Raw genomic sequence first — 12,650 nt, forward strand, 5'->3', positions numbered from 1 at the left:
ATATAATAAAACCTCGTACATTCTGCAACAAAAACCAAGACGAGATAGAAAGGTGGGCAGAAGAACGTGATACAATAAAGAGGAATGAGAGTGAAATGTGTGCAGCAAAGGAATAATATTTTTTGTTGCTTTTGCTTTTGCTTTTGCAGTCATAAATGTTCGCATGCTCGATGTCACATACGAATGTATGCGCCAAGAAGTAGGCAATAATTTTTTGAAAATGTCACAACAAAATTCCTTGGCCTATTAAATGGATCATTAACTCAATTCTTGGAGTCATCAGTGATTATCAATTTTATTCGTATTCAAATTGAAGCGAATTGTGTTGATTTGTTACTGCTGATGCATTCTAATTCATTTGCTGAAGTCCACCATAAACAACATGTAATTTAAACACATGTTTTCCACTCACATATTTCCAATCATTTAAACGCTCGTATCACTTCATGGAATGGTGTCTCTCTCTAGAGGCTGTTGCTTTTGTTGTTTTATTGACAACCTGCAAACCAGAACATCAACAACGAAATTTGTGAGCAAACAACTTGATTAAAAAACCACAAAAAGCAGCCAACCCCGAAAACAGCTCCATTGAAGCAACGAACCAAAACCCAACTGAGTATTGTTGGTCATCCGAAAAGGGCACTCAATGAGTATTCGCATTCGCATTGGCATTCACATTCGATTGTGAACTGGACGTTGGATACAAACTGTTTCAATATGGTGCACCGCCATGTTGTGACAAGGAGGTCAGCCACAGGGTAATTTAAATGAAATGAACAACAAATGCACTCACAGTCGCACTCGTAAAATACAATAAAACAAAAAACAATGCACAACAAAAGAATGGACAACAAGAGGAAAAAATAAAAACACTCACAAGCACCCGTTGAATATGCTCGCAGCAATGTGACATGTGCCGCAAATGTTGCCCCAAAAATAAATAGCAAGTTGTAAATTGAGGAGAGTAGCTGGTTGAGCTGCTGATTGCAGACTGGTTGTCCAATGTCCACAAGTAGCTAAGGGGCGTAAAGGAGTGGGCGTGTCGATGGGCAGGGCCGTGTCTATGAACTGTGTCCGCATATTGCTTTTCAAATTGGTCATCGAGCATAATAAAAAGCATGCGGGTATCGAGTTTTTATGGCGTTAACAAATGGCATTTTATAACACAATTTTGATATGTGGCCAACAACAAAAATGAAGCCCAATAACACTTGGCTATTTGTTTGTGGCTCCCATCACATCTATTTCTACTCTAAATTGTTGAAGCACCCACATGACAATCGATTGATTAAGCTTAAATTTTTAAATTATGCAAAATCCTGAGACACTTTAGTAGCTGCGTGTTATGGGAAATCGGAAGAGTTGAGCGTAAAGTAAGCAAAAAACTAATAATAGTTTGCTTTTAATATTTCACTTGGTAAAAAAGAAAAAACCAAACTGAATCCTTTGTTACAATATTGGAAGGTCAGCAAATAAAATCCATACATTTTCAATTTCACTTGCAAAAATGTTCGCTTTTGTATTTTTGTGTGTTTTCGAATTGTTGTTTAACTGAAGGCAAAAAGGGAAAACTTCTGGTTTTTGTATTTGCAGCTATCGCAACCGAATTGTATCATTGCTATCCATTGTTCTGTTTTCTCTCTCTCTATCTCTCTATATCAATATATTTTTCTATCTCGTTCGCTCGCTTCCTCTGTGGCCTTTCTATTAAAAATAACAAATCCCTAAATACGCCACTCAAAATTCAATTAAAACTCTCGACGCACAAGCGTCGACAGATTTATAAAGCCCGACACACACACGCACACACACACACACATGAATATACAAACACCCATAGAAATCCATGGCTAAAACGTTGGCCAACTGGGCGTGGTGTGTTGGGATGTGATGTGAATGCGGTGGAGACACATTGCCATTTCAAATGCCAACAATTGAGTGCTTTCAACTGAATTTTCAAATATTTATACGCCTCGACAGCTGCAGAGGTAAATCGGCGCCTATAAATGAGCTCAGCGCCTATAATTATGCAATACAATTGGTTTATGGCGCTTGCACTTCACATTAATTCCCCTTATCATTTGGCACATTCGATACATTTTGGCCAGCCAGTCAAATGACGTTTGGCAGCTTTGTGAGAATCTAAAAAAAATCTAAGAAAAAATACATTTACCTATAATATTTGTAATTTTATTACTTAAATTGCTGGCCTGCCTGCAGGTTGGCGTGTTTATGAGTTAAGAGTCTGGGCTTCCAAACTTTGAATGGCTAAGTTGCACATGACTGCAGTGGCATACAAATGTCATTAAGGGCGGTCACAAGCACAATCAGAGCTTGAGCAGAGGCAAGCGATGACTGCGTGATTCCTGAGAAAAGTCACGAGACTTTCAAAATTCCCTATAAGGCAAACAGCTAATAAAATTAAGCAAGGAATCCACATATTCAGGAACTTTGAAACTCTGTTCAAACACGAAAGTTCTAGATTTAGTTTGTGTATTATAATACTAAAGGTAGAACTACTCTAGCTCATTATATAAAAAATAGCTTCACCCGAACAATGTTACTACTTCTTAAAGATACATATTATAATGATAATTAACATCATACATTATTAGATCTTTTAGAGCTTTAGACTGCTATCTAATATTTCTCGAACAACACCAATTTTTTGTACAGAATAGCAGTGCGCACATATGTAGATGTACGGGAAGGCAAAGTCATCTATATATCTTGCCAAGAACGAACAGTATTTATATAAAATATAAATTGGTTTATCTATTATAATAATAATCGTAAACTACTACCAGTTAAGAAAATCATATAAACTTTCAGTATATAGCAATTGAACAACAAAATACGTATATAATATTCATGAAATTGAATTAGAATGACGTCTTATCATAAAGAAATACTGGCTTATTATAATTGTGTACTATGTAGTAAGTTTGTGTTATACAACAAATACAAATATTGGCACTCACGTGATCATCTCTATCGATGTGTAGGGCCGACAAGCTGCGACGTTGTTTGAGCCATTTTGAACAGCTGTTTCGCCTGCTGGTTTTTTGTGTGCCTGTTAAGTATGCACTTTTTTCCGTCTCTTGTTCCTTAACGTTAGTGTGTGAGTATGTGTGTGTGCATGTGTATGTGTGTGTGTTAAATGTATGCGATTTGTCGTGGTAGCTCTATAATGGCCAGTGGAGGTCGGTAGAGCCGTTATGCTTATGGTTTTGCATGGCGGCACGTGTGGGGCATGCAGATGGCACCGGGGAGTGTGAGGAGAGTATTGAGAGAGATTGGGCGGAGACTGAGTGGAGAGTAGTTGGAAAAGCACTGGGCAAGCGTATCGCAGCCCCCAACGAAGCACCCAACAAAGCAGAACTGAAATTGAACAAATTCCTGACAAATTGGAATTTGGTTTAGTTTTTTGCTTTTGTTTTTGCTGCCTTTTTTGTGTGTTGTCTCCTCTACTCATTTCTTTTGCGCTGCCAGCGAAATTTGCTCACATTTTTCTTATTGTTGTTTTTGCCGCTTGCTTTTTTTTTGTGTGCTGTTGTTTCTGCAACATTGCCACGCAAGATTTCGTCTCAAATATGCGCTGGGCCATTATGATTATTTCTACATTGCGTTTTACCCAAACCAACAGTTCTCCCCTCTCCCCTCACCACGCACCCCGCACTCGACACCATACCGACCGTATTGCTTCTGCACTTTGAAAAATGACACTTTACAACAGTTGTAATTTGTTTTTGTTGCTTCTCACGCTCCATCTTTCTATGTATGTGTAAGTTTGATGATGGTCAAACTGTGTTTCGGGGGAGTGTGGGGGCTGCCACCCCGTCCACAACTATGAGAACTCGGCTTGTGCAATTTGTGGGTGCCGATGTGATTTGCTGTTCTAGTTGTTGTAGCCAATGATATGGGCGTGGTAACTGACCAATTTGATGACATTTTGTGAGTATAGCTGGTCGTAACATGATTTCCGACAACTTCTGAAACAAGTTTAACAATGTGAAATCAATTGCCTAAAGGAAATTTGCAAAAAGTACTGAATTCAACTAAATGGCAAGTCATTCGATATTGTCTATTTTGTCAATATTGAGTTTTAATCGATCATTTTTGTGTGCTTTTTTTTCTTATTTTTATCGATTATTGCCGTTAATTTCGATCAGAAAAAAAATCGAGATAAGTATCGTTTGCCATTTGAAATTGTAGTTAATCACATTTAAGTATCGTTTGCCATATGAAATTGTAGTTAATCACATTTAAAAAAAAAATGGCAATGCTTGGCTCATTGACAGACTAGATTCACACAATGGCTGATTACTGTCATCTGAAGTTGTCATTGAAGCGAATCCATTTGACCACTTGACCAGCCGACCGCAATTTAATCATTCGAGCCAACTGACAAACAAGCGTAACTACCAAACTAACCGCAAAAACCAATGTTTATTATTTTAGCATACAAATTAAATGCAATATTTATAGATTTTAATTTGTTGAATAATTACCATATCGTACACTCATACACCCGTTCACTCGCATACACTTTTCCTACCGATTTTATTGTACCCATTTCAATTACAAACAGAAATGTTTAAAATCACATAGGCAGCTAACTTTGCGGTCATTCTGGCCATCAGTGGATGGGGACGGTGAACGATGTTTTTGCGGTATTTTCCCACTAAAATCCCTGATGCTCTGAATTATTGAAATGCATGCAAATTAGTTTCCAGCTGAACAAATTGCAGAGCGTGAACATTTCCGAACCTAAATCAAGGATACATATATATTTTACTTGATCATCATTTGTTATTTATTAAAAACATTTGTTCACACTGAATAGTAATTAATACGTTTCAAGTTAGTTAGCGGTAATTGCATCTATTATTATTGTTTACAATTTCCATAAGCAGATTATTAATTAGTTTAGTTTATTTATTGAATGACGGCAGCTGGGGTAAACCAAATGGCTTGAGCTCCGTCAATTCTAGACAGTTCCCCTAATAATTCGTCGGCATGTTAGCAATTAAAACTGCATAGTTGAGAGCAAAAAGTGGTGTCAACTTTTGTGTCTGCGGATACAAGTCATAAACTAAATGGTATGAAATGGTCATTGACGAGAAAACTTGCCATTGGTGCGGAACAAGCTGCAGAAGAGAGCAACACGTTGAGACCGTTATAATGGCACACAAGGGGCATTATTAAGTCACGTACCATCGTGTGTAGCTGACATTTTCTTCAATTATTGTACTTATGGTTTCTTTTCGCGTTCTCTCGCCTCCACTGTATTTGTTGCTTTTTTTTGTGCTCCGCCTCGTGAAGAAGTATGTATCTGTCTGGGCACTAAATGAGTTGTGGCTTTCGAGCGTGTGGTTCACTAAGTTCACTTAAAGAGTTGGTTAATGTTTGATCTTGACACATATAATAAGTAAGTAGTTAGGTTACCGCAAATCATGAGTTTTCCGAATATTTGCGATATTTAGCTAAATTATACATTACTCAACATAATATTCTAATTCCTTTTCTATAAAGCAAATTTAATTTTAATTGCAATTACACAATCTTGCCTATTTCATTCAAATTTAACGACCATTTTAAATCTAACAGGACTCCATGCTGTTAACAGAATCTGTTAGTTCACAGCATCTGTTAGCATTGACAGTCGCGTGTGCAATCGATAACTTACGTCACTTACACTTATCGTTTCTTTCTGCGCACGAAAGAAGAAGCAGCACTTAATTGGCGCGACGTAGACATTTCAAAATTGTTGTGTTGCATGCTAAATATAATGGGCATCATTTTGAAGAGTTGTGACGACGTTTATTTTATTTGGTAAGCATTCCAATTAAGTATTTATATGAATGAAGTGGAAATGTTTGTAATTGCTAATTATGAGCAGCATACGCGCGTCGCAGTGAACGTCTTTTGCGTTTACCAACTACGGGACCCAATCCTCCACCAACTCCCGAGACTGTGCCCAGCTGGAGCAACAGTGGATTACTGACCAAGGCAGCAGCTATACCAAGCACTGCGGCACTAGCCAAGGGAATGAGGAAACTCTTGGCAAGCAGCGCTTTTTGTGACAACTCTGGAGGTCCCTTGTGGGAAGCCAGATCATGTGGCTCCAGATAAGCGTACTCGCCTCCAGTGCTACCATAGTGCGAATGATGTGACACATGACTGGGTCGAGAGCCATACACATCGAATGGTATGCCAGCTTCGGCGCTGCTGCTTCCATAGTAGCCTCCTCCGCCACCGCCATGATGGCTGCCGCCTCCTCCTCCAACGCCGCCTGCGTACTCATATGGATGTCCTTCGTAGGCGTAGCTGACAGGTCCATGAGTGCTGGGCACATGCGATGCAATACCACCACCTGCTCCGCCTCCATAATGACCTAGCGACAAGAGTTTTAAGTGTCTGCAGTATTCACCATATATTAAGTAACTTACCCACGCTAATGCGCTGCTGGACACCAGCTGAATTGCGCCACTTGTTGTATGCATCACTGAGACTCTCACCCACGCTGCCCAGCTGCTGTCCACCACCTCCACTCACACTGCCAATGCCTGTGGAGCCAACGTAGCTGCCCGACCCAGAGCTGCCTGTTGAGCCTGGTCCCCTATAAAACTCCGGCGGCGGATCGTAACTTTTGGCTATATTAGTGCCAGCATAGTCCACCTCACGTTTATTGGTATTCCCATTGCCAGTGTTGCCATTGCTTGGCTCCCACACCACTGTACTGCTGGAGTTTTGTGTCCAACTCGACGGCACACCGAACAAAAGGAGTAGCCAAAGGCTTCGCGATGCGAGTAGTTGACGTTTGAATCCGAACATTGCGACTAAGTTCGCTTCAAGCGATGTCATCGACTTTATAAAACATGGCACCCCCAATGTTGTGTATTGTTGCAACATTCGAGGGGATTCGTGTGTACTGGCGACAAATTGCGCTTTGGCAATTTAAGCCTGAAATTGTAAGCGTCTTTTTGTCGTCGAGTACGCGACTCCAGTGGAGACGCATCGCTGCCTACCTGCCTGTCTCTCTATACATAGAGGAGGCGACACTCGCTGCAAACCACTGAAGCAATTAGTGTCGCCAAATGCCAAGTTCTTTCGCCAGACGGCGGCGCAAGTTGCTTGCGCTTGGAGCAAACATCTAAAGGGGGTTCAGGTTGGTGGTTTCACTTTTCCACACAGGTTCCATTAACTTGGCCAGCACGCGTGTAGTTGCCAATTTGACGTCAAATGGTTAATGAAATAAAATGCAAATCGTAAATAAATACCTTTTGTAACAGCCGCGCCTTATCTAGCGAGTGATCTCGTGACACGATTGCTGGCACGAGTTGACAACATGTTTAGCAATGGAATGAGAAGAGGCAGAGATAGATATCATAACAAATTTAAAAATACCTAAGCTATTTATTCTGACAGATTGACAATGTAAAGCTGTAAAAAGTGATAATTTTTTTTTTAGCAAAAACACACACATTATATTAATATTAGCTTTTATTTTTATTATTAATATACAAAATCAAAAAGCAAACGTAATGGTTGCGATTACAAAAATGGTTGAAGTTACTTAAGAAATACTTTCATATGTCAAAGAACGCCAAATACAGACGGGTCTTGGTTTCTTTGGTTAACAATCTTATATTTTTTGTACTCTATTTGGTATATTTTAAATGTAGTACAATATCGACATACCAAACATAACCTTCGGTATATTCAAGTATTTTTTGTGGTATATTTTTCGAATATGGTTTTATTTACAGACGTGAGTATCTCACAGTCGACTGTAGATATCTTACTTGCAATATTATTATTTTTATTTTTCAACACTATTATACATGTTTATAATGACTGTTAACTTTACTAGTCAGTGCTAACAAATTATCAAACCGCCCTCGCAACATGTTCAAAATTGTTTTGCCTTTTTAAAAATAGTTAAGAAATTAACGCCGTTCGTCTTCGTTGCACTCACTAAAAGCAAAGATAGCAACCGTCGCGTCGGCGAAGGTGAAAAGTAATACTGACGAAAAAATTGGCAATTTGTTAGAAATTCGTTTGCCTATTTTTAGCAATGAAAATGCAAAATCTGTTGACCTTGCACGCGCTGCCATTTGCTATTTGGCACTCGCTATTGTCTCTTGCCAATTCCACAGTTAGCAATCTTGGCACACACCTCCAAATTGTGTGATTCGGTAGCCCGCAGTCTGCTGCCATATGCTGCCGCTGCCGCCTACTGTTTGAGTCTTGACGTTTGCCGTGTTGACGTTATCACAAACATGGCACGAACCGGGACTATCAGTGTTTTCAGAATTTATATGGCATTTCGACGAAGCGCACTATCAGAGTGCGATACATGGTGAGAGTTTCAGGGAAATGAAACAATTTTTGGCAAACCTTATCGCAGATGACAATAGATTGATTAATTTGAAAGGTGACGCGCCGAGAGCGCATGCGTGAGAAATGACGATGATTAATGATCATGTACGATCATTAAGTAGTTTATGTACGCAAAAAAATACAAATGAGTTCACATATCGCTTAGGCTGTACTTTGATCTTACGCATGGTATGGTATGGTATGTTAATCTTCTTTTGTTGTGGAAGTCACAAAATTAAGAGAATTTTAATTGCGTGCATAAGAAATATTACTTTTAACACGTCGTTAAATTTATATCTCTTTAAATTTATAGTATTTTTAACTAAATTTAAAATTGGATTTTAAAATGCTTGATTACAATTTGATATTTTATAGTAGTCGTTAGATTTAAAACTTCGAATTTAATAGTTATTTTCAGATGTATTTAAATTTTAGCTTTACTACTCTTTTTATTCTACACTTTCTCTCGGATAACGGCAAGAACTTAAATTATTTTTGCCTAAAAATTTTTAATTCCAAAGTTGCTTTGTTGTGTCGACTCTGAATGTGAGCAAAAAAATACATTTGAAGAACATATAGGAAAGACAGTAAATGCAGCGCTCTGAATATTATTGTAAAGATTCTTTCAAATTATATTATTTTAAAAAAAAATTGTAATTATAATTTTTGAAAGTTATTAGTTGTATACTAATACTTTATTCTTTCTTTACAGTTGTTTTAAATATTTTTAAGTAATTTATTTAATTATCAATTTTAAGTAATTTATATTTTAAATAAAGTCCAAACCAATAATTTGGAATTTGTTGAAATAAAATGACACATATTAAGAAAATATTTGTCTTTCTAAGAAAAGAAAGTTAATGGTGACTTTTATACAGTCCTTAAATTTAATTCTATAATTTTTGAGATTTAATCCTATTTCAATTAATATCACAATTTAATTCAATTTTCCAATAAAAAAATGTAATTTACATTTAGGCCTCCATTTCATTGCTTAGAGAAAGCTAAAAAATTTAACTCTAATTTTGCACTCTTTGAAAAATAAATAAATAAAAATATAATAAATTTCCATGGTTGTATGAACAAATATATTTTCCAATAGAGATGAAATTCGTTATTTAATATGACAGTTAAATTCTTTTACTCTTTTTTCGAATATAGTATGTGAACTGAGCCTGCAGTGGTTAGTGGATCATTTAATGGATTCATTACCATTACCATTAAATGATTCACTCTCCACGGCAAGCAAAGTTCACCTGCTACTGCGAAAGGCAACCATATTGCGATAACTATTCGGATCCCAAAGGCGATGTCGCACAAAGTCAGCCTCTTTGGCCGGCAAATAGGCAAAAAAGGTGTCCGTAATGGAGCCCTCCAGATTGGAATAGCCATGCATGGCCATCCAGATGAGACGTGACGCATCCAGCGCTGCCTTATTGAGTGTGCTGTGGTATTCACTCTGCAATCGTCGCATGTGGCAGAGAGAGTGCAGGTATTTATCATACGACTCGATGGTTTTGCACTTCTTGATGACCGACATATTTGGAAGTGGTACTTGCATTTTCGCAGTCAGATCATTGTTGATAATATCCATGCTTTTGGCCATATTCTCTAACTGGCGATAGTTATAGGTCTTGCCATAACGAGCTGCCACCCAATCGACCAGAATGGGCATCATGTGGGCATTGGGCAAGGTGGCGAGCACATACTGCGGATCTTTTCGGAGTATATCGATAGCAATTTTCAGTAGTTTCACTAGCATTACCACATCGTCGGGATCAATGGACTGCACATGTTTGAATCCATCAGCCGGCGACTTGTCACAATTCCCTACGCTCACTTTTCCCGATGAACTGCAATCCATACCAGCGCATAGACGTGAGGATCTTTCATCGCAATCCTTAACCCCATCCTGTTGCTGCTCAATTGTAGTTGCAATTTCTACTTTTGTCTCCTCCATTGCCTTCTTGAGTGCCGCAATGCAATAGCTTCTAATGATCGCGCTGGCATCGAGCTGCTCACCCGCCTGCGTCTGCGATTGCGATGCCTCCGGCGGCTTATAGATCTTAAAGTAATCCCACTGCAGCACACCATTCTTCATGGTTCGCCTGGAGCAAAACCTATCCACCGAAGCATCTGATGTCTCACGAGCTGCTGCCAGCTGACAACGGTCCACATCAAGTCGCGGCAACACAACCTTCTCCAACTTGCCCTTACTATTCAGTACCTTGATGAGACCCTCGATGGGTGGACAGCGATCCGAACCCTTGTACTTGAGCCCCTGACCACAATAGACATTCGAGCCCAAAGTATTGCGCAGACTGCGCACAGTGTCGGGCGTGATCAGACGCAGCAGGTTCTCGGTGCCCATTTGCAGCACCCTCACCGGTTCGTCCTTGTCCTTGACGTCGGGCGGTGGCTCGCTGACCGTAAAGTCTATGTCCAGCAGAAATGAAAAGTCAGGCTTCCGCTGTGGTCGACCCTTAAAGTCCAGCTCAAAGCCCAGCTTGCCGCACATGGCGCAACCGGCACCAACACTGCACGGGCCGCCGATGAGACGTTGCAGCTGCGCCAGCTGAGTACGTGCCTCCTGACGCAGTTTATCGGTCGCCGCTTGTACATCATGCTCCAGGTGGCAGATGATGCGCCGTCGCCGTTTCTCGTCTTTATTGCCGCTGAGCAAATCAAGGCAACGCTTTGCCGTCTCGATGGTGAGTTCCTGCTGCTTGCGGGCTGTTGAAAACTCCAGCATGCGATGCACATTGCAAGTGGAACGCTCCAGCGGCACGCGACTTCTTCTGAAGAGTGGATCTAATGCAGCCGACAGGCAGTGCTTAATAATGCGTTTCACTGGCGACAATTCGTACGTGGCGAACCAGCGCGATTCATTGGGAATGCGATGCAGCTTATCGTTGTAGTCATTGTAACGCGGAAAGATAACCTGACGATCCCTGGGCGTAGACATCATTGCCATGGGCACATACGGTTTGGGTCGCAGTTGTGGTATCAAATACGGCAAGGTTTTATCATCCGCAGCTTTTTCTTTGGTCCGCACTGTTTTGCCTCGTTTTCGTGCCTTCTTTAGCATTTGATCGCGCTCCACAAATGACATACCCTTGTCGACCACAAATGGCGGCGGTGTTCGACGTCGCAACCACCTCTTCCGCTTGGCTTCCTTCATGTCCTTGGCACGCTGTATTTCCTGGTACTTTTTCGAATACTCCGCCGTTGGCAGTATCTGGTCGAGGGCCCGCAACGTGGTCTTCATATCCAGATGGGCAATAGCCGAGAGTATTAACTGCTCATTGGTGGAGTATTCGTCTCGTTCATTGCTCAGATCATGCGACGTCTTGTAGAAGGCTTCCCAGATAAACCAGAGAAAAGCCAGATCGCTTTCCTGGCTCAGCGACATGGTGGCCTTAATCTGTTTGGCAGTAAGCAGCGGCTTCAAACCCAACAGTGCGAGGCACTCACGAACGCGATATGTCGACCCCTGTTCAATGTCGTCACGTAACGCATGTAACAAATTGTTACAACCAAGTATCTGCGTAACCGACATGCCGCGCAGCCAACGCAACGACCTCTCCAGTATTACAAAGGCACTGTACTCGGACGCCACCATTGTAATCTATTGCATCTACTTGTTATCTGTTTACAACACACTTCAAATACCTACTATTTGTTCTCAAATTTTTCACTTCAAAATTTTGTCACCTACTTGGGATGATTCCAAATTCAAATCAATTCTTTTTAACGATTCTTTTTATCCCTCTTCTTTCTTACTTTCTTTAACTTTTCTTAAAGATGCTTATTATTTGAGGTTCCATTTATTTTTTCTATGTTATGCTTATATATATATTGTACATTATTATATTATATTATATTGTACTAACTAACTTCTCTTCCTTAATCAATTTCTTATTGATATTTCACTTAAATTCATAAATTTAAGGCGAACTTGAAAAACCCTTCTAAAAATTTAAAGTATGCATTTTTTTCTTTTTAAAATTAGATGTTGTCCATTTCCCAATAAAAATAATAGACATGAAACAGTCTTGTCTTAGATATTAAAGAGCTTATTTCTATAAAGCACAACTAAAACTAATTACCCTAGTTTTTCTAGGGTTACTGGATATAAAATACTTCGTGGTATTAATATCCTTTTATTTCATGAATGTACATCCCCCTAAAGCGTTTGTTTATTTATGATCTCATTGAGCCCAGCACAATTTGGATTAACTAATCAACTAATTAAGGAGCAAATA

At 39.7% G+C, this 12,650-nt stretch overlaps 2 protein-coding genes across 3 annotated transcripts; both read right to left on the reverse strand.

Annotated features, from left to right (window-relative positions):
• Positions 1 to 5,799: 5,799 nt before the first annotated feature.
• On the reverse strand, positions 5,800 to 7,452 carry LOC117564603 (uncharacterized). Of its 2 annotated transcripts, XM_034243459.2 has the most exons (3): positions 7,284 to 7,452; positions 6,453 to 7,207; positions 5,800 to 6,397 (listed from the first exon to the last, which is right to left on the reverse strand). In XM_034243459.2, exons 2-3 carry the CDS (start codon positions 6,913 to 6,915, stop codon positions 5,889 to 5,891), a joined length of 972 nt encoding a protein of 323 aa, XP_034099350.1. In that variant the 5' UTR covers positions 6,916 to 7,207; positions 7,284 to 7,452; the 3' UTR covers positions 5,800 to 5,888. The 2 variants fall into 2 exon arrangements, with proteins under 2 accessions (XP_034099350.1, XP_051858744.1); XM_052002784.1 differs by having other exon boundaries at positions 6,453 to 7,452.
• Positions 7,453 to 9,458: 2,006 nt separating this feature from the next.
• LOC117565388 (uncharacterized) lies at positions 9,459 to 12,111 on the reverse strand. The gene has a single exon (XM_034244468.2). It carries the CDS (start codon positions 12,005 to 12,007, stop codon positions 9,638 to 9,640), a length of 2,370 nt encoding a protein of 789 aa, XP_034100359.2. The 5' UTR covers positions 12,008 to 12,111; the 3' UTR covers positions 9,459 to 9,637.
• Between the last annotated feature and the right edge of the window lie 539 nt (positions 12,112 to 12,650).

Source organism: Drosophila albomicans, chromosome 2L (assembly GCF_009650485.2).
Source record: "Drosophila albomicans strain 15112-1751.03 chromosome 2L, ASM965048v2, whole genome shotgun sequence".
Lineage (NCBI taxonomy): Eukaryota > Metazoa > Arthropoda > Insecta > Diptera > Drosophilidae > Drosophila > Drosophila albomicans.